The sequence below is a fragment of the Rhipicephalus microplus genome, chromosome 1, assembly GCF_043290135.1.
Source record: "Rhipicephalus microplus isolate Deutch F79 chromosome 1, USDA_Rmic, whole genome shotgun sequence".
Classification (NCBI taxonomy): Eukaryota; Metazoa; Arthropoda; class Arachnida; order Ixodida; family Ixodidae; genus Rhipicephalus; species Rhipicephalus microplus.
Window position 1 is genome coordinate 172,722,749 of NC_134700.1, and position 22,390 is coordinate 172,745,138.

The window sequence follows — 22,390 nt, forward strand, 5'->3', positions numbered from 1 at the left end:
TTGAAATGTTCCAAAAATTTCTATCATATGGTGATCTTTAACGTGCACTTACAAGGAACACTGCACGGTCCTATAGCATTTTGCCTTTATCGAATTGCGACCGCTGCAGCCAGGATCGAAACCACGACCTTTAGGCGAAAGGCCGAGCACCATAAGCACTGCTTTTAATTGCAGCGTAAGGATAGATACTTATGCAAACTATTACTTCTGGTCACAGCCCGTGATGATATCTATCAGTACGGAAGTCATTCATGCAGGTCAATTGCTAGTAAAAATAGCGATAACGCCTTCGCAGCGATGTGCAGTGTGGAGTAGTTAATCGTCTTGCAGGAGCCGATTTTATAGTGCGAGCGAGATGACATATGCGCCTGTTGCACACTATGTAGATGCGCTAAAACTGCGAATCCAATTCATTCCATAAGTACCACGGAACGAACGCTGTCGCTCATGCGACGATGAAAACCAGACAAACACCCTTTTACGCAATTGCACAAACTGTCACGCGATAATTATTCATTATCTGCTGTTTTGTAAACAAACATCTCCGGAACCGTTTCATGAGGCCGCGCACCAGATCGGCATATAGGTCATAGTAATACAGTATAGGCTGTCCTGACAGAAAGAATAGGCGGATCCCAATCTAAATCTGTATGTGGAACTAGCGCGTGAGTCCTTCGACAGGATACTTCGCACATACATTGCGCACTTTCAATGTGCACCAGACGCTCCACATTTTATCTTGACACGTTGATAACTACATGGGTATAGCGAGTATTTTCTGCACACAGAGCGTACGGCCGCAGGCTATACGTCCATTGCGAAGCTCTTGCAGAAAATAGACTGATGGCGTTTTTGTGAAGAGATTTCAACAATCCGCCTGCCTCATCTTGCACGCGTGAAACGCGGGCAGAGAAGAAAAAAATGCACAGGCAAACAAAGTGGTACGACGAGGACGCCTGCGCTCACCAACATTCAAGCGTCGTGATCACATCGGCGATAACGCCAGCGTCGTGTGCCCAGCAAAACCCAACGCGCGCTCGTCCGTGCGCCCTTGTCCAAGCGTGCACCCGAGGGGTCAGTTTACTATGTCTTTCGGGCGTGTACTGCGGGCATGGTGCTGTAAAATTGAATTACCTTTGTACAGGACGTTTCGATAGAGAGAGGGAAATACGGGATGATGAAAGATGGAAGGGAAGAGAGGGTCACCCTTCAATGCCCCATATTGCACTAGATATACAAGCTTCTCCCATATAAGGCGGGATGGATGTTTCTGCGTTTTCAACAATTTCTTCCCCCCGCCCCCACCCTTTTTTTCTTTGTCCTGAGTATTTTCCTCTTCTGGATGTCCAGTGGAGAGACGCTCACGCATCATTCTGCCAGAGATGGCGCCTGGGATGCACGCAGCCATCGACGATACTCCCGGATCAAAGGAGATTGTAATGGATTTTGAAGTGGCCTCTCTGCCATCGCCGTGGCGCTCATGCCATGAGAGCAAGGCTCGTCCACCCTGTTTGCCCAAGTATGAAACGGGAAAGTCTTCCCTCACATCCCCTGCACTGGCCTTTCGGCTCTCATTCCACCCCCACCCGTATGCTCTCCCCCCCACCCTCTTGTGCGTCCCTTTCTTCGGTGTCTCGTATTCATACGGGTAATCGAGTTGCCCTACCAAGGGCATGACACGCAACCAATGGGATGGCGCAAACCCAGTAAACTTTTCTTCTCCCACCTTTCCTCTTCCGCGGTGTTGTTCCGATCCGTGCACCTATAGAGTGCACGCATCTCATCGGTCGGTTGGTTTCCTGTTTTGGGGGGTGCGGTGTACGAAGACCGTACACAAAAGCGTCTCGGAGACTTCAGATGGACGCGCTGTTCTCGCATGTATTCGCAAGGCCTGAGGCAGCGTCCCTTATTTTCGTGTTCATAGCTGCGTAAACATCCACTCAGCATCTATTGTACATCCCGCATGTATATTGGCTGAATACTGATAAGTGTCTCTGGCAATAAACTTGTACCTCATAGACGAGCGCGAGGGGTTAAAAATAAGAGGAGCTACTTCCTCGCAGCTTAGATTGGCTGCATGCTTTTATGCTCGACCGTGACTAGCATGAGTACAAACTGGATACACGTTCGACCATGCAACGGGCTTTAGGACCAACAACTATTGGCAATGCCGAAGCATGAAACGGGAAGCAAACTGTGGTAGCCGGCATTATAAGGAACAACTAGAGCTGAGGAAGCCGAGTAATTCGCAGGCCAGATAACCATGTATCTTCGTTCCTTTAAAAGTTAGTAAATAAACAGATCTAATTAAACGATATTTGAGAAAACAAAATAAATAGTCTGACTACTACTCCTAGCAACGGTGAGCAACATGCATTTGGTGGCATCGTAAATGCGTGTATTGGCATATTTTTAAACTCTGGCCCTGTACGCTTTGCACTAGCCGGAAGTATACAGGGTGCTCCAGGTAACTTTAGCCAGAGTGACACTGCAGTACATACTGTGGGAGTGCAAGGTTAGTGAGCAGCAGTCTCCTACGAACCGGGTAAACATGGCGGCCTCGAACCGCGAGGCATGATGGGAGGTGGCTCTGCTCAGCCACGACCTCGCCGATCCACTGCGGGCCGTCCGGTACGCACAGAAAGCCGACTCTGTCCCACGTAATTGAGGTCGTCATATGGGCCCGGGTGCTTGTAGCCCCACCTCTTTCAGTAGTGCCGGACATGTTAAAGAAAGCTCTTACCCACTCACTGACCGTGGTGAAAAAAGGTTACAACTGCTACCCCAGGGTGCAAAGGTGCAGACACTGAATATTTATCTTTGCATGCCTACTTGAATTCATGGCCTCTCATGTTACGGGAATATCGTGAACACCGGTCTGCCAGTTATACTCGAGTTAGGGCAAACTGAAGCTCAATCGTAAAAGCATTCGCCCTACACGAGATATAACATTGTCTTACAACAATGATACTGAAAGCGATTTCCGCAGGCATGGGTGAAGCTGATTGCCCTCGTCAGATGTCTTGCAGCATTTTGCTTCTTTATCCGCTATCACCACTTCTCATCATAACTTTACCAATAGCCTTATGCTTAAATTTTAATTGTGTTTTTTTTAATCCAGAAAGCAGGAGATTTTATTATCGGGCTACCCCTGCCTCTCGTCATTTTCTGGTGCATAGCGGACTGACCTAATAAAGTTAACATGAGGCCGTTCAAAGACAACATGCAGCTAAAATACCCATATTGGTCAAGGCTTCTGCTTGTAATTTAAATATCAGCGGAACAAAATAAAGAAGATGGGTCTATAACTTTACAATATTACGCGCGTGCCATAGTGGTTATTGTCTGAAGAAAATGGCGTGCTTCTTTGAGAACGCTGGATGGAAGTTTAAAAAGGATGAAAACAGATGAAAAGATAGGAGTCAATATCCATGTTTGACACGGCTGGGATATTATCCACTGTATCACCGAGCTATTGTACTTGTGGGTCATCGGCAGCACGTGAAGCGTCTGAGAGAACTCGGGGCTAAAGCCCCGGAACACAAGGCGCGAACACCTCGCTTAAAATCACGTGCTACATACCTCGGCATTCGGGCGAGGGTCATCAATCATTGGCTGAAGCTGAGTGTTTGTAACTGTAAGGCAGTGTTCTTTTTTCTTTGTTATTGCTCGCAAACTTTTTTTTTGTATTGGCGTTTTCGGGTCAGATTTGTGGGAGCGATGACGCGACCCCAGTGTGTTACTGCAGCGTATAGACACGATACAAAGTCACATTTCTCTATTTTTTTCTTTCATTTCCATTTTTTTTGAGCAACCCATTTGTAAAGCGACGTGCTGTCTTCTATTATGATTTTGGCGTGACACTGACAAATCGACTGCGCTGTCACTGCCTGATGCTCTTGCCCTGTTTTTCCTTGTTTTTTAAACAGTACTATAGAAGGAGGAAAGGGCACAGCTTTGCGGATATTCTGCACACTCGAACAAGAACGTGTCGATAACCATTTACATTGACGTACACATGCACATTAATGGGAAGTGTTAAACCAAGCTAAACTGGTACAAGTTTCGCATCCTATACACGTTCTTCACTTGAAGCAGTTGGACTACCTGAAGTTTTCTGAAGAACACCGTTCGGAGACGCAACTATAGAATCAATAGAAAACGACGCAATAAACAGTTTTCTCTCCGTGCTCTCCTAACCCGACCTTAATTGCTGCGGTAGCCAAAGCTAAACTTGCGTTTAAACTCTGAGGCTAGATAGAAGGCATGGAAACTTCGTGTATCCCTGTATTGAAATGCGTTGAACGGAATCAGTCGTTGCGCAAGCGAAGCGTTGATTTTATGAGGAACAAAAAAAAAAGAGTTGCGGGACTTGTGAAAGCATTCAACGACAAAGATTGTGCGTGCTTTTTAACTATCATAGTCTCTGCCCTTGCAGCAGCTTTCCAATCTCACGGTAGTCACGGCAAATCTATAGAGGACCCAACTTCATTGCCACGTCTGAAAAAAAAATGAATTGAAACTAACTCAGAAGAGGGACGTTGAGATCGAGATTCACGGAGTTCGTGCCTTCTTATAACGCACTGGAACGTAGCTCACAGTACAAGAAGAGGGAAGCGGGAGGGAGGCGGGGACTAAGTGTGGGTATACCACGGGGCTACGGAGGAGGTTTGCGGGCACGCTTTTCCAATTTGCACCCCGTGCTCGAATAACCCCGCCGGCCTAGTAGTTTCCTCGTAGGCACCCTCTTTAGACCTCGGCTGTCTCTCGCAAGCAGCGTTCCCTGCGCGTGTATACGGGTACGGAGCTGAAGAAGCGACGCTGCCCGCGTGCGGGGGGGGGGGGGGGGGGGCCGCTTACGCGGGATTTGCGCGAATTGCGCGTCTCACCGACGCGCCGCCGACTGCCTCCTCCTCCCGTTCCTGCTCGGGGATTAGGCCTATGAGAGCACTCGCGCCGACGCTCGCTTCTGTGTGAACCGAGAAATCGAGCCGCCTGGGTTTTGTGGTGCGTGCTGTTGCAGTCAGACACCCATTGGTTCGTTGGTTGGTGCTGGTGGTGACGGCGTGATTTTTTTTGCCTTTTTTTTTCTTCGTGCCGGAGGAATGTGATGCTAGAAAGAGTGGGGGAGAATTCCGCCTGAGTGCCAAAGCCTGTTCCTTGATTTTCATGCAGCTCCGTATCCGTTTTGCCTTGCTGCGGTTCTTTTTTCTTTTCTGTTTTACTCTCAACTGCGTAAAACTAACTTTTCGCCTGCCGGCTTTGTGGGTTTATTTTCGGTTTACTCGTATATTTTTTTCCCGTAGTTTCTCGCTAAAAGGAACGACTTCTTTCTTTCGTTTCTTTCTCTTCTCGACCATCTTGAGACGGTCTTTCGCAAGAATGTGTCACCGTGCCCGCAAAATCGCAATGCCTACGTGCGGCAAGGCGTCCATGAGGCTCACGCCTGGCGCTTGCTTGCGGTGCGTGCCGTGTGGGTAGCTTAAGCCTCTGCGCCCAAGGTTTTCTATCGTTATGCAACATTTTTTTGTCTTCTTTGACACTTTACAGCCTCTGCAGCGCGCTAGCTGTGTATGGCCTCGTTTTTGCATTCCTCCTATACTGCGAGTCGTGTATGATGCGCAGGTAAAGACGGTTTTCAGGAAAAAGGGTGGGAGAGATATCTAAGTTTTTTCTATACATTTTTTGTTATTGTTACTGTAACAATGGTAGGCGGTTGAGCTTTGGCATATATGTATTCATGTACATTTACTCGTTTTATTGTCACATGACATTAATTATTATTACCAATGTTTGTATCCCCTCCTGCTTCGGCCCTGAATGGGTCTGCAGTATTTTATAAATAAATAAATAACTAAATAAATAAATAAATAAATAAATAAGAAAAACAGGAGCTCCACGGGTGCCTCGAAAACGCCTCGCGAGATAAAAAAGAAAGTGTGGTTGGATAGTACGCGTTCACGTATTCGTGAAAAAAAATTTATGTGTGTATCTGCAATGAAGAGCACCCGAACGATTCTTTCTTTTTTTCTCAACATGATAAAAAACTAAATTTGGAAACTTGTTTAGTTTGTTAAATATAATAACGTCTGCTGCCAGTCCGTGATGAAACTCTTGCAAAATGTTGGCCTTCCTTGCACGCATGTTATATAAACTTTTGTTGTTTTTCTTTGTGTATTCGGGTGTTTCTTTCTTTTATGTGATATCTGCCGAGATATACAAGTATGGCTTCAAGTCTCCCTTCAAATAATTAAGGAACCCTCATAGGTCTGCGATGCGTGCGAGCGCGCGCACGCACACACACACACACACACACACACACACACACACACACACGCACACACACACACAAATTACGGGTTATTATGTTTAAAAGTCCGTTTCATCATACCCGTCAGACCACTGAATTTGTGTTTGGGACACATGCAGCGGAGTGAAGTCAGTCTCTAGAATCAAAGAAAAGAGTATGTATAATATAGACATGTATACGTTATTTTGGGCGCATTTTCGACATTCGGGCAATGCACCGATCCAATGAAGCAGAAAAATAAACTTCATGTAGGATATGATTTCTCAACAATAACTCTGAATGTGAAGCGTTAAAGATATCTGAGCTCAAAGAAAATGACTCTAGCAGAACCTCAGAACATTCGTTTGTTCACCCCTTGCATTGAGAACTGCCGGCACGACAATGCAAAAGTTTATGTTTAATTAATTGATTATTCAGAAATGGGGAGCGTTATCATTTTCTAGCATGAAGCATGGCTGCCCAAAAAAGCAACTCCAGCTCCTGCGATTGGGTGCCGCAAAGCTACAATTGACCTGCTGGGCAGGGTGTGGTGTTTACCCCTAGTTAAAAACGGAAAGGGTTAGCGCCGCCCTCTCCCCCTGATTTAAAGTCCTGCCTACGAGACCTACAAACCGTTTGGGGTTTTTAAGGTATCAGGTGGTAAAATTTAACTGTGGCTTTTATTTAAGAACACAAGTCACTCAAAAAAACAGTCCTGTGATCAGGCGAACAGCCAGGACGTTTTATCATAAATGTTGGGGTTCAAAGTCTCCAAACCATCATATGATTATGAGAGACGCCGTAGTGCAGAGAATTTCGACCTCCTGGGAGTCTTTAACGTGCACCTAAATCTAAGCACATGGGGCCCAAGCATTTTCGCCTCCACCAAAAATGTGGCGCCATGGCCGGGATGTGAACCTGCAACTTGGGGGTCGGAAGCCGAGTGCCTTAGCCATTAGACCACTGTGGTGGGCAGCAGCCAGAACACCGGCCGAGTGTTATGAAAGTTATGAAAGACACAAAGCCTAGAAGAGGCACAAATTTTACACATGTACCCATGAGATTTGCCCTCTAATACCGGGAGAATCGGGCCGCTGGCGTTAGAGATGGAAAGAGAAAACTGTCTTTTTTGTAAACTGGTAGATGGATGGATGCAACATTCTAGTGAACATCCTGTAGCACCTGACCAGAAGACTAAAAGTTGATTTTGAGCTCCAAAAAAAATTCGTCCTGTTATGGTATATACCTGATCAACATAAACTTCCAAAATTATTTATCTTTTTTACTGCGACAGTTTTTCATGCAACTGACATGGATTTATAGTTTTGACATTTACATAGGTTTGTAACAGGCATGAATTATCTATAATTATGTATTTAAATTGAGTGGTCCCTAATGCCATTCTTGCTTATCACGCTCATGCGACATCTGCACGAAGGACGTACGCCCAGACAGAAAGAGCTTCGCCGGTTTTCTATTGCCTAACCTCAGTGGAATGAAACATTGTTGTATATATGCAAATGCCAGAGCAAACTGTGTGGTAAGGTATATCATCTCATAATGTATTGATATCATGCACGTCTCTGCAAGACGTAATGGGGTAATAAATTACGGACGTTGCAAAAATGGGTGCTTGCGTACCAACCAAATCAAAAGTTTCTTTACCGGGGCGCTGCAAATCTTGGCAAAACACGCAGAGCACTGGTGCCTAGACAAAATATGTGTTAACGCACCTAGTACCACACCGTGTCTATTGCGACCAGCGGAGTTCCAGCTCACGCCCCTATATAAATGTGAGTTACGGAAACTGTATGCGCTAAGTAGTGCGTTGCGAGCAGCATTAGTGCTTGGCAATATCTTCTAAGTTTAGCATCTCATACGTCCTCTGAGGCTGGTGGTGTTCTTGCACGCCTGTCGTATACCATGAGTTTTATGTACGCCCTGAAATATGTTAGCGTATGCCTATATAGAGGCAATAGTGTAGAAGGGGCTTCTACTATGTATACGTTGGTATTGCGTGTGTCGCGGAGTCATCTGTAAGGAAATGACACCGTGCGCTTTGCGAGGAAGGCTTTCTTAAGTCTGCTGACATATGTTTGTTTTCTCCCTCTCGGCGAAAAAGAGAAAGAAAAGCATATAATCTAAGATCGAAACACTGTGTACACACCAGGAAACGCTTTGAGAACGTGGGGTTTACGAGTAAAATACAAAATTTCCTAATTTAATTTCTATCTGCTTCTTTCATGTTTGGTCCCAATCTTTTCGTTATAATCTAGTTTCGGAAGAGAGCCATAGGTGGGAAGTTCATTACTTAACTCGTCTTCTTCTACTTGAGCCCTAAGGAGGCTGGCCTCCTCAATCCAGGTAGCTCGCCGCCTAAGCCCTTTTGACTAACAATATCCAGTTTTAGGGATCACAAAACAAGCTTCCTCACGGCCGTTCTAGTTCTCCCTCCGGTTCCGCTGCTTTCTGCACGCTATTATCTGGTGATGGTGATGTCGTGAACCTCCCTGCCTTTCCTCTCTATTTGTCTCTTTCTCTCTCATTCTCTGGTCCGTCCTGGTAGTTCCTTCACACCAGCACCATGTGGCTCAAGGTGTTACGCTGATTGTTAACACGGGTAGTGTGAACTTCAATATGTAACGTGTTCAAGTAACGCATGCGTATAAATCAGAGAGGCAGCTAGGAGAAAATTTTATACTACAAATGAGCTTCTATTGTCTTTGTGTACTTCATTTTAACGCGTCGTTACCACAACCACAGCTCCCCCAAATCACCCAAACACTGCTTTTAACAAGTCAATTTATCCTTCATCTTGTAAGGTTCTCACGCGCACACATAGCTCGAAATTACTCTAATTGTCTCGTGCAGTATCTGTCGCACGGCAAATGAAGGGGAAGTGCCCGCAAGGGCATCAGGTACATTAGTAAAGAGGATCACGTTCACAGATCAACACCAACGGTTTCCCGCTTTATAGCGCAGAACATCCAACAACACCGTGCGAATAAGTCCTTACGACTGGGGTGGTTAGAAAAAAGGGGTAACGATTTAGAGCACAGGGTACTCTACTATGGGAGAGCTTAAAGCCATCCCGAGGATACCATGGAAGAACATTGCTTGCACCCAACGGGTGCTTCATTACGACTATGACGCCTTTGCAGACCAGCACCAAAGAAGATGGCAGGTTGTAAATAAACCTGCGATGAAATACAGGGATCACGTGTAACGTTGAGACTGCTTTTTTTTTTGTTTTTCGTTTAGCAACCATGGAAATGTCTTACAGTGAGAAGAGACAGTGCATACGAGGGTGCGGGACGCAGAAGAGAACGGAACAGATTTATTTTATTGAAAAAAAAAATATAGAAGAAGCTATGGTGAAGGGTCTCACTGGACCGTCCAACCTGGTAATAAATGCTAACTAGTCGGCCAGGTCAGAGCAGCCCCAACGTATAGAATAGCGCATGTTCGAGCTTCGGCTGCATTGGTTCTCAGACTTCTTTTAAGCATAAGTCTTTAATAATTCTAGCATATCATTTTCTTTTTCTTTAGCTTTTTCCTTTTTTCCCGCTTAGGTTGCCACGTAGCATAACATATCAATGCCGTTCAGCGTAATCAATGGAAATGAAAAGATGCAGCGCGAGGGCTTTGCCACTTGGATCGTCCGGGTCAGATGGATAGATATCTGTTTATACCTGCTTCAATAAAAACAAAGAGATAGAAATATCTCAAGTGCTACGCAGTCACGCAGCTGCACACGAAGAACTGTTTCAGGTCATTGGCCTCTCCGGTTATATCGTGTCCCTACGACGTGTGGCGCTGAGATAAAACCGCGCAGCTCGATTCTTCGGGTGTTTTTGTGTATGTGTGAGAGAAAGAAAGAGAAACAAAAGAAAGTAGATACGAAGAAGAGGGGCAGTTGCGTCAGCGCTGCTGCGCCTGCCAGTGGCAGCCTCGCTATCGAAGCTGACGCGTTTCACCAAAAGAAGGCGCGACATCGTCCGTAGCACAACAGCCGCGGACCGTATAGGCGTCATCTCTTCCGTCGCTTGCGAAAGTGCGTCGCTTTTGTCGTCGTCGTCGACACGCCCCTTCTTTTCGCTTCTCTTCCGTTTCCGTTCACTCGTATCCGACGGCGCGCTCGTATACGCGTCCGCCGCCGCTCGCGCCGAGTTCCCTAGCCACCGGCTTGACGACGTGCCGCTGATGCCGCTCGCTCCGCAGCGTACGCAATGGTTCGTGCGGTGGGGGGGCAGTCCCTTGTTCTGCGGCACGATAAGTTCGCGTCACTTCTTCTAGGTCCCCGTTCCGACGTTTACGCGTCGCCAGCTGACGTGTGCCATGGCCGACTCGCGTCGCCGTCAGTGTGTGCGTCAGCACAAACTCTATATTGTCTTAAGCATTTTCATTCTCTTGACGCGCGCCCCTGTGTGTGTGTGTAACGCATACGGTGCCGGTGGAACTCCAGTGCTGTTTTATCTGTAGTGTTTTGTGGGGCCATTCTTCGCCGTCTCGCACCCAGTCTTTCTAGTGTTTTTTTTTTTGCATTCTATTGAAGTGTGTGGATACTTACCTAAAGGAGTTGTGTTCCACGCTATAGCGTACCGTAACTCCGTCGCCCAAGTCGCCGACTGTGAAACTTCATATGGTGCTGTTTTTTTCTTCCTCGATGATTTCAGAATTTGCTGCGAAGTCTCTCCGCGTCGAGTTTCAAGGCAAGCGATACGTTTTGTGCGCAATGTGTTTCTGTTGTCTCTGTTGAGGGACAGACGTCACTTCTGGTGCACGTCTTCCCGTGTATTTATCATAGGTGCGATTACGAGCGTTCTTCCAATTTTTTACCTTCTCTGATCTGAGGGAGTGGCAGCTTGTTAAAGCTCCCATTCGCCGCATCAAACGCTGCAGGCTAGTGCCAGTCAAGACAGTTAAGTGAACATCAGTGTCGCCAAAAATGATTATTTAACACTAATTTAGTAAATTATTATTTTCACCTAACCTATATTTAACACGAATCAGACAGTCAAAAGACCTCACACTACATCAAACATGAAAAGAGCTCAGCTTTCCTGATTCAACTGATCTTGCATGACGTCTTGCAGATTGTTACAGATAAATGGTTCGTTATCCGAAACTGGAAGCGCTTAGCTCTTGGTATAATACTGTAACTTGAATATTTGGCGACTTCATAACGTCCTTTTTTTCAGCTTCTTTCATAAATGCATCACCTAAAGTGGAGAACCAGCGATCGACTAAAAACTTCCCGAACTCTTTCCACAAAATTGATCGATCGCCGAAAGAAGTTGCCTCAAGCGGAGCGTATAATATCCTGTCATGCAATGGAAACAATGTAAACCAAGAAGAAAAGAAAAAAAACAATACAACTTGCCGGCGCTCACTTTCCGGTTTATTTGTCTCCTTGTACTAGCCCGAAACGCTGGGCCGGCTATGCTAATGTTCGTTTTCCCACGCGTTCCATATATGGGGAAAGAGAGGCGAGGCAGCCGGAGTGATCCGGCACAGATCACTCTTCATCAGGGGCGTTTTCCGCTCTTTAGTAACTCGTTTTGCCCGCAGGACTTTCGCGAAAAATGGCGGCATGGTTATGTACGCTATATAGATCCGCACTGTTTCTTCTACCACGTACTCCATAGCGTCCCCTAATTTGAATCTCACGCATAGCGCGCGTTGTTTATATACCGTTTATATCGCGCATAATTTCGGCGTATATGGCTGCGATTGCAGCGCGCGAACCCCACTCACTCGAAAATGCCTTTCTCCGGGAAAACTTCAATTCTTAACACGTGCGCTCAGCGTATAAAGGCGGCTAGCTGTAGCATCGTCAATCTTTTCTGTAATGGCCGTTACGTGTGGAGAGGGTAATTGAAGAGAATGCAGGGAGGCTGCTGGAGTTTGTCTGGTTTGGTACCCTACATGCACCGTGAGCGCAATGTTAGAATGAAGCAGAGAGGGAAAAAAACATGAGCCTACATAATTTCATATTGACCATGTATTGTATAACATGACTTCAGGCTAGCAGTTTAATCAGTTGCAGGACGGCCTATTCGGGCTGATCGGCTTTGATCGAGGTCAGGCTCTGAAGCCCTGCTGTACCGTGAAACACCGACACTCAGGCCTGCTGAGCGAACTCGTAAAAGCTAGGCGTGGTTATTGAGAAGCGAGAAAAAGCGCTCAGTTGCCAACCATCGGTCGCTTCATACCCGTTGTTAGCGTGTACGCTGAATCCACAATTTCTCGCATGAGATGAGTTGTAGAACGCCATACAGGACTGCTGTCCATACAGCAGCAACGTCAACCGCGTTGAAGCACTAGAGTAATGCGATGAAATATAACGGTCGTTTTTGCCGCCTCGGTTCCTAATTCCAAGAGAAACTGCAACAATTTTTTTCTCGACTCTGATACTGTTCATAAACCGCCCGAAATACTGAAATACTACACCGGTTTGAAGTCAGAGCCGAATTAGGTAGTAACACAGACGAGGCTTAAGTAAGGCTCACATTTCCTTATATATGGCCTCGTGCAAGCTGTATACACACACACGCATGCATCTGAACGCACACTGTATATAGACACGGCACAAGTGGACCAAACTCAGACATATTTGCAATGAGCGGACAATTATGACAAAACAGGACCTTTCAATATTGCTCACATTTCGGCATTCAGTGTATTTCTCAGAATTTGTTCTATTATCTGTTCTTGCTGTGAGTTTTTGCCTCGAGTTTTTGCTTCACCCTGAGTCCTGGCTGTATGATGCAAGTCTCTACTGTGTGTTTCCGAATGAAGCTATTGCGATGAATCTTTGACTTAAATTATCGCTAGAGTCCTCACCCTGAATACTGTTTTGAGGTACGTCGCGTGTCTTTGCTGTGAGTCAATGCTTTAAACATCGTCTGCGAGTATTTGCATTAGGTATTTGTTTCGTGTCATTACGCCGAGTCCCCGCCGTAAGTGTGTTGCGACTCTACCGCGAGCTTAGACCCGAATCTCTGCTACCACGTTCTGTCCCGAGTCGCTGCCACGAGGCCTGACGAGTTACGGGCTTGTGCCACGTGCAGGACCTGTGCCGCCAGCGCATGGCCGCCAAGAGCCACGAGAGCGCCGAACCGGTGCACGTGGCCACGCAGTCGCCCAAGCGAGTCAGCAGCCTGTCCCAGAGCGAGCCGTCCCAGCCCGGCTCCAGGTCGTCTACGTCATCCTGGTGAGACGGGCTCCTCGTCTTTGTCCTCTTGTCATTTGCCGAAAGTGTGTTCCCTTGCACCCTTCTCCTTGATTCATTTACACTCCCCAAGCCATTGCCCTGCCACGGTGGTCTAGTGGCTAAGGTACTTGGCTGCTGACCCGCAGGTCGCGGGATCAAATCCCGGCTGCGGCGGCTGCGTTTCCGGTTAAGGCGTAAATGTTGTATGCCCGTGTGCTCAGATTTGGGTGCACGTTAAAGAACCCCAGGTGGTCGAAATTTCCTAAGTCCTCCACTACGGCGTCTTTCATAATCATATGGTGGTTTTGGGACGTGAAACCCCACATATCAATTCATCGTTCAAAACAACCGACAAGGAAGGTAGCTGTCTAGCTAATTAACCTCGCAATTTGAACAGGCAATAATGAGAAATGCAATTTCAGATTTGTTAGTAAATTACGTATCCTCAAAACAAAAAGATCGAGAAATGATAGAAGCTCCTTTTGTTCTACGAGAGAAAAAAAAATCCCTGTTAGTTGTGCATGAAAAAATGAAATACGAATGCAAAAGTGTCCTTGAAGTCAGTGCGCCAGCTCACCACGACCACAAAGGAAAAAAAAATTTGCTTCAAAAGGGGCATAGCAAGAAGTTAGTTGAATGTGTAGAGATATGTTCTCACTTTTCAATAACCTTGAGCAAGCCTGAGTTGAGAGAAACTTATTTTCTAATGAACACTCTTTTTATAGGCATTGTCAAACGTATGGTAAACACATGTTTTTTTTTCCTTTTTTATTCGGCTTTATTTTGCAACGTATTATTTCTTCTTTGTGATGGCTTATTTTTTTTGCAAACGCGCGTTTTTAAAAATGAACGCTGACAGTCTTTTGAAACGTGGTTATCTAGCCATAATATTTGTGGCCATTGCTTTTGAATATACGGTTAAACAAGTTGGAAACGACGACACGCGTGCTTTGTGCATTGGTGTGTATCAAAGTGCTGGAGCTTTCGCAGGTTTGCCAAAATTCATCTTCTTCAACATGAAGAAGATAAGAGTAAACTTTTTGGCAGTGTTTGTTAGTTATCATTAATACTCTCCTCCAATAAGTCATCTGACTTTCAGCAAATCCTCTTCGCTCGGCCTAGTCGCTGGGACCGGTTTATTGTCGGCATACAAAGTTGCTTCTTTCCATTTAGCTGAACATCTGGCGTAGAAATGAGCGTGTCACGTGCCGACTTCTGGGCCGCCATTACCAGTGTGCTTCTATTATGCGAATTAGGCAACCCAGCATACCACGACGGCTGAACTTTCGTCGCCAGCTGCGCGACACGTGACCAAGCCTAAGCTCCTCACATAAACCACCGGCACGCGCTCAACATGCTATTTAGGGCACACAAATTCATTTCCGCGACGGGATTGTTGCTTCTGTCTTTGCTTATCAAGAATAGTCAGAATCGTCGATTATTCGGTCGGGTGCAACGTATTTGTCGTAGCTCTAATTTTCCAGCAAGAGTTCTGGCCAATGTCATCTACTCAATATTTATATATTTTTTACCTCCGTTTTGACAACCTTTTAGACTTCCACATGCACACAGCGCTTTAGTTACGATATAATAGTTTGCTGAGCTCATTCTATGGCCCACGAAGACACGTCTATAGGCATACACAACCGCGTCAACGTGGGTGGAAGAGAGGTCAGAGGTTGCACCCTCCTCTCCCGGCCCCATAATAGTCTAAGGGGGCCTCAAGTCCGTCGCATATCCTAACTGATTCATGCTTACGCCAACACTTCACGCTAATTTTCACAATGCTTCCTTTAAATGCAGCGCGCGCATGTAAGCATCATAGCTGGCATATTGAAAACGTCAGGAGAATGACAAAATCGTGCCCACTCACTACGTATCTCCCGGCTGAACCTGGAAGAGAACAAACTGAACTGAGGTATCAAAACGAAAATAAAACGCGGAGTAACAAAACGCCCTTTTCGCAAATGCGCGTGGAAGTTTTCGTGTTGGCCGCTTCTTCCGCAGCCCTTGTTAGGCGATGCCTCACCGCGGGGCTCGAAATCCCAGGCACAGGCTGCGTGTTCTCTGGGCTGCCACTGCAGCGCGACACGTCGAGCAGCGGTGGTCTGCAGTATGTAAAGCGCGAAGCTGCACGGTCGCCGCGCCAACGGAGACGCAAATGGGCAGGCGGACATGGCAATCCAAACAAATGGCTTCTCCTCGCGACAAGTTGCGCGTTTCCCGTGTGGCCCGCCGCCGATCCCTTCCCCGTGGAAATTGCTCGCGTTCTCCGCACTTCTAGCGGCGACTCTATTCCCGCGATGGCAATCGTTTTGGTTCGTTTTTTTTTCTTCAATGTGAATCGCGTTGCGCTAGCAGCATGCGCCGTTTCATCCCATGTTGGTCTGGACGGAGGGGAATGGCGTTAGGAACAGGCGTGCCGGAAAGATACACGCGAATGCGGTATAACTAGGCGAAATCTGAGAACGACTTTCTCCTTTTTTTCGTAGCTTAGGTGCTAAGGTGTCGTGCTCGTAAGATCCAGGGCCCGAGTTCGACCCTAATGTACCTCGGTGGCCGCTTTTCGATGGAGGTGAGATGCAGAGAACACCACCGTAAACTAAGGCTCCCATGCAAAGCTAGTTTGTACTTCATCGCAATGCCTAAAATCTTAAAGAAATAGTGTTTTTTGACTCTACTTTTATAGGCACCCGGCAATGCAGTTTACTAGATCTGATGGTAGCGCCAGAATACACAGCCTAGCGGGTAGGTGCATAAAACCGAGTCTTCCAATGCGTAGCCTAGCGAGTAGACGCAGCAAAACCAAACTTGCACGTGCGTATCATTTTCTTTTTTAGTTTTGAGCAAGCGGTCACGGCTGATTATGTAAGCGCCCAGGAATAGTTCTTTGGAAACGTGCCAAAAAGGGCACTGGCCCTTCAGCATGTCACTGTGCTCAGCGAGCGTTCCATTTTCTTAGTATCCTTGGTGGTCGGTACCAACAATGCTGAGGCGGCCCAAAGAGCTTCGTCGTGCCCTCTGGTCCACTGTCGGGTGCCTATACATGCGAGAGTCACCCGTGTAGCACTGCCTCTCCATGAAAGGAAAGAAGTGTAGATTTAAGGGTTCGCTTACTTTGATTATACACAGCATAAGTGAGAACAGAGAAATAACCCAAGGAAATTGTAGGGGACGTCATTGAAGTGATCGTAATATTTCAAGAAAAGTATAGATGTTATTAACTAATATAACATAAATGTTAAAAAAAGAAAAGTCGACGACAAGATGACTTCCGGTCAGCTGGAACCCAACCTGGACCTTCGAATAACACGTTTGACGCTCTACCAGGGCTGCTACGACGGTCATCTCTCCGTCTACTTTATAGTGTATATGTGTGCCTTTAAACAGGCAGCATCAGTCAGCGCTGCCAGTAGCCACTACGGCGAGTGTGGAACACCCTTTCTTGCCTGCTGGCGCCACGTTGCAGGTGATGTTATCACGAGCTGGTAGCCGACCGATAGGCCGGGGCAAAGTTTGCAGTACCATTTTTCAGATTCCTAGGGAAGCAGAACATTATCGGTCAGCCAAGTGTCCCGGCGTTCGCTCACCTTAAAGTATTCTCGCACCGTGGCTCGTACCCACTACGAAGGATTCGCCATTGAACCGGCGGTTATTGTAATGCTCCTGGTCCCAAGCCCATGTCCTACTTTGTTTGTTTTCAACAGCCTCGCTGCTTATAAAAGAAAGAAGTGTAAGCTTAAAGGTCCCTTTCCTTTGTTGGACGCAATAATATTGAGAACTAAGATTGATTGATATGTGGGGTTTAACGTCCCAGAACCACCATATCATTATGAGAGACGCCGTAGTGGAGGGCTCTGGAAATTTCGACCACCCGGGGTTCTTTAACGTGCGCCCAAATCTAAGCATGCGGGCCTACAGCATTTTCGCCTCCATCAAAAATGCAGCCACCGCAGCCGGGATTCGATCCCGCGACCTGCGGGTCAGCAGCCGAGTACCTTAGCCACTAGACCGTCGCGGCGGGGGAAAACTAAGAGACCAAGCTGAGATGTGAAGTGAAAGGAATGTTCTTAGTAGTTATAATTGTAATCGAAATGTGAAAAAACAAAAGTGGGTGAAAAAATGACTTGCCACTGGCAGAGACCAAGCCTGTGATTATCTGCTAGCCTCAAGTTATTGCTCCCGGCTTGTTGAAACGTCGCCTCTATAACCCTCGCCACCTTTGTTTTACAAGTTTCCTTAATCCCTATCCCCGAGCGTAGGATAGCAAACCTGACACTCACCTTCCTGACTTTCCTCCTTCCTCTTCCTTTCTCTGTCATCGCTAGCTTTCATACTTTCATACTAACTTCTTATATATACATATATATATATATATATATATATATATATATATATATATATATATATATATATATATATATATATATATATATATATATATATATAAGGGAAAGAAGTGTATACCTAAGGGCTCGTTGTCTCGTGTTTTGACACAATAATAATGAGATCTAACAGACAATAATACCAAGGAATGTATAGGGGAAGTTATTAGAACAAATGGAATGTAAATCAGAAGAAAGCAAAGTGGTTGAAAGAATAACCAGCCGTGAGCAGGTCCTATACATTCCTTGGCATTATTGTCTGTTAGATCTCATTATATATATATATATATATATATATATATATATATATATATATATATATAATTTGAATTCTTACTGACAACGAAGTAAACTAGCTCGAAAACAACGACACATGCAATCTTGTGCCATATGACACACGCCAGAGAGATTATGGCGAACTGGTGCGCGGGCCATTTCTCACAAGGTGGTGCCCGGCCGTAGCTTCGTTTCGGCACGCTCCTAAGCCAGCAGATGCCGCCGGCGGCGGCGGAGGCGGCAATGGCGGTATCTATGCGAGCTTCGGTCGTAATTAGAAGAAAAAATAATCGTTGCCGCAACCGACAGGAGCGGCATCGAGTGTTCGTATACCTGTGGGTTCCGCCTTTGAAGCAGGCGAGGAAGAAAAAGAAACAAATAAACAAGAATGTCGTAGAAGGCAAGTCCGCGACCCCTCACGCGACGGCTGCAAATAAGCAGAGGCTTACGTAGCAGCTGCAGCAGAAGCAGCAATATTGGCAACAACGGGATGCGGGAGCAGGGAGCAGGAAAGGAGAAGGAGGAGGAGAGGCGCAGTGAGACGAGAACACGAGAGAGGAGGGCATGGAAGATCAAGAAGGGGTAGAGGGGCTTCTGCCTGATGGCGGCTGTCTTTTAATTATGCATGCGGGCGCCGGATTTGCGTTAAAAGTTGCACGGAAACGAGTGTTAAAGGCATTGCTGCCAGGCTTCCGAGGCGCCTGTAGCAATCGAGAAAGAAGTGGTCGCTAATAAAAAGCGTCAAATACAAGCAAGCTCAATGAATTGGCACGAGCTTTAAGACCGGCAGATAGCGCATAGAGTTCCGCTATGTGAGGGCTTCTTAGAAAGAGAGCGAGAGAGGTGAGGGAAAGGAAGAAAAAAAATAAGGGTGAGGAAGGATGTTCGAAGAGCTGTGGCTTGCTGTTAACGTCGGGGCCTCGGGTATTGATTAAAATGGCTCGAGGAGGAGCCGAGAACATCGGGGCGTACTCTGTATACCACGCGAGAGCAACCGCTGCGGCCGTGTCTTCGTCTCTTTTCTTTCTGCTTCTTCCTCCTCTTCTCGCGTCGTTTGCGTCCATCAACTTCCCCTGCTTGTATGTTAGTCTTATTTTCCCTTCAGATTTCAAATCAATCGCAGTGCGTTTTAAAATACTGCGTTTTTTGGTTACGAACTGAATGGCCGTTTGCGTTATGCTTGCCAATCATTCATTCGTACGAAGTTTTTTTGTCGGGGGGGGGGGGGGTGACAAATCACGCTGTCTTTCAACAAAGTAATATGCAGCTAAACACGCTTGAATGGAACAAGTAAATGAGTCGCAGATGCCGTCCTCACGCGATGTCGATTATAAAGAAGCCGGTCAACATGTGACCACGTCTTTACAACGATTCCGGTTAGCTTTTCAAGTATGCGCTTTCGCTTTTCGTTGTTGGCTCGCACGAGGCAGCGCATAACTTAGCATCGGGATTGCTCTCTCGGGGATATTTGCGTTATCGAAAAAAGAAAAAAAAAATCTAATTCATATCGGTGCTAGAGAATCTAGAACATAACCAAGGCACTGCCATCAACGCGAAAAGTTGTCGGAACGAAAACGCTCCGCTAAGCCGAACGTTTCTCACGTCTGCCCACGTGTCTATAAAGGCTATCTTCATGAGCGAATTTCCACGTTGGCGCCGCAGGAACAGCGGCCAAAATACCGTACATTTCAGTCATAATGTACCATTTTCCTGGTTTTAATTATACTCCTCCGCCTCTTCTTATATAATTATAAAAAGCTTTCGGTGACTCTTCTTCCAGTGTACACTACGGGCTAGTTGATTTCTATCGATATTCTAGTTTGCTGATGCAGAAGCGATACAGCTTAAAAGTAGACATAAAGAGTACACAAAATTTGGGCTGCGCGATGGCACTGGAAGTCGAACTCAACACCTCACACATCGGAGGTGGGCGCTGTACCGCTTCACCCGTCCACTGGTATCTTTGCGCACAGACTCCTGCACTCCTTCTGCAGAAGTCTGCTTAAGGAGTGGCTGATTGTGGACAAAGCACCTAAGGGAAGCAATTTGAACCAGACCATATTGCGTAGAGCTTTGTAAAAGAACAACCCGGCACGGTGATGTAGTTATGGTGTTCGGATGCTGACCCCGTCGTAGGTTCTACTCCAGCCGTGGCGTTTTGACGGATGTAAAATGCTACGCGCCTGTGAGATGTGTGTTACCAGTGTGCTTTAATGACATCAGGTGATCAACAGTGTCGAAGCCGCGTACATCATAATCATACAGTGGTTGTCGCACGTAAAACTCCAGATAATAATATTAATATTATTATTTAAAGATGAAAAGAAAAAGAGACGGAACGTAATTGGGTGAACATCGAAGACTCCTGCACCTAATTAATTTCCACAGATGCCTGGCATCCGTAGATTAGTCTGATAATAAAATATTAACTAGCCCCTATTCAAAACTATGCATCTAGTCGTGCTTAGTGTTGAGAGTAGCGCCAAAAAGGCGTCATTGCGAGTTGCAGTGAACAGTAGCATCCTTTAATTAGAGCTTGCGAAACACAGGAGTGGTAAGCGGACGTGAGAGGTCACAGGCAGAATGTGGCAGTCGATTGATACAGAACAGAGGCAAATGATAATTGTGGTGCAACACTGTCGCCTGTAGTGGAGGGATAATCGCTACAATGATACTGATGCTGATGATCGTAACCAGGCAGTAGATCGGCGCACGCTTGTTCGTTCCCGTCGAAATCTGCTACTCGTTCTATCACGTGGCTTTGCCTAAGTTCACGCCAGCGTAGCGTAACCCGAAGTTCGGTGAGCTTACTCGTGCTGTTTTGCGGAATAGTCTAGCGTGTTTTACGCTGCGAATATTGTCATTTCGTCAATTGTAATTATAATCACCCCCGGGTAAACCATGAAGAAATGCGAGAGCGTGGGTTAGTTGCACACACTTTCTCAAGTGAAGCACGGGCGCGCCCTTGCAACGTTTCAGGGGATTTCGTAACTGCGAGGAAGGCTGGAATGAGACCGCAAGTCCATGTGCTGCATTTACTCAAGTGTTACAAGAGTTTTCGTTTCAGATTTTCGCTAGCCCAAGCCAACCATCGCTTACAATCGCATACCGAAACTTCCTCGGTACAATGAAAAGTCACCCCTTGCGTTACAATCATTGTCTTGTTACAATAGCGTAAATACGGTACGCTGTGTGATTCTCAACCGAAGCGGAGTCTCAATTATAGTTTGTTTCTTAAGTTCAGAGGCAACGAGCCGTTCGGATGGATGGCGATAGAAGGACGAGCGCCTTACTTCATTGCGCACGTGCGTACCAGCCGAATCAGCAACCGCTTTCTTTAGGCTAAACAAAAAGTCACAGCTTTGCCGCAAAGGCGAAGCAATGAACGCGATAGCAACAAATTAGAAGGTCAGGCGCAGAATGCCAGCAGATCGCAACGTGTCCCTTGTTTCTCACGCACAAATGACGAACGAAACGTACTCTCAGGCACAGATGAACGTGAATAATTGTCCCAGTTGTTTCTTCCCTTTGTCTGAAAATTGCGCTCTTTTCACAAACGGAGGCTGTGCAACGTTTGCAGTGACCTTTGTGCGCCCATTAACTACAACCGAATTGTTCCAATGAAAGTCGAAGGCTAGCCAAGACGTACGACCTTCCCCGCCGCGAGATAAGGGCGCGTAAGTTAGCATCGAGCCCCTGCTCTCCGCGGGGCAAAGTGCGCGTGGGTGGTGAGAGCGCGCTCCACCACGTCGTGACGATGTGGCTACGCGTGCTGATTGTGCCATCTTGCTGGTAATGCTGATAACACGATAGTTCCCCCTCTCCGCCCCCCCCCCCCCGTGATGCCCGCCACCAGCGGTAAGTGGTAGATATAAGCAGCTTGCCGTTTGAACGTTTAAGACGTGCTCATTGGTGGCTCAATGGTTAACGCCTCGCACTCACGATGCTGAGGTCCGGTTCGATTCCATGCGCCGCAGTTTTTTTCTGCATTATTTTTCTTTCTAGTGTTTTCATATGTATAGATAAGTATACATATAGGGTGAGTGACGGCGACGCTGACGCCAGCGGCAAAATCATGCCGAGAGTGTTCATACAATCGCTTTCGCAATAAGAAGAAGTGTTATATAATGGTCAAGCGTAGAAAAATGAAATGGAGGGGACACTGAAGTGGGAGTTGGCGAGGAACACAAGGTAGTAGAGAGACAAAGCAGTTGCACCAGAACT

General features: G+C 46.5%; 1 protein-coding gene across 1 annotated transcript in view; it reads left to right on the forward strand.

Moving 5' to 3' along the window:
• The window catches only part of IA-2 (tyrosine phosphatase IA-2), a 624,632-nt gene that overhangs the window by 515,263 nt on the left and 86,979 nt on the right, over positions 1-22,390 (forward strand). Inside the window, exon 15 of the mRNA XM_037429474.2 lies at positions 13,363-13,505. Within this exon, the coding sequence (XP_037285371.2) occupies positions 13,363-13,505 (143 nt within the window). The remainder of the gene's footprint in view (positions 1-13,362; positions 13,506-22,390) is intronic.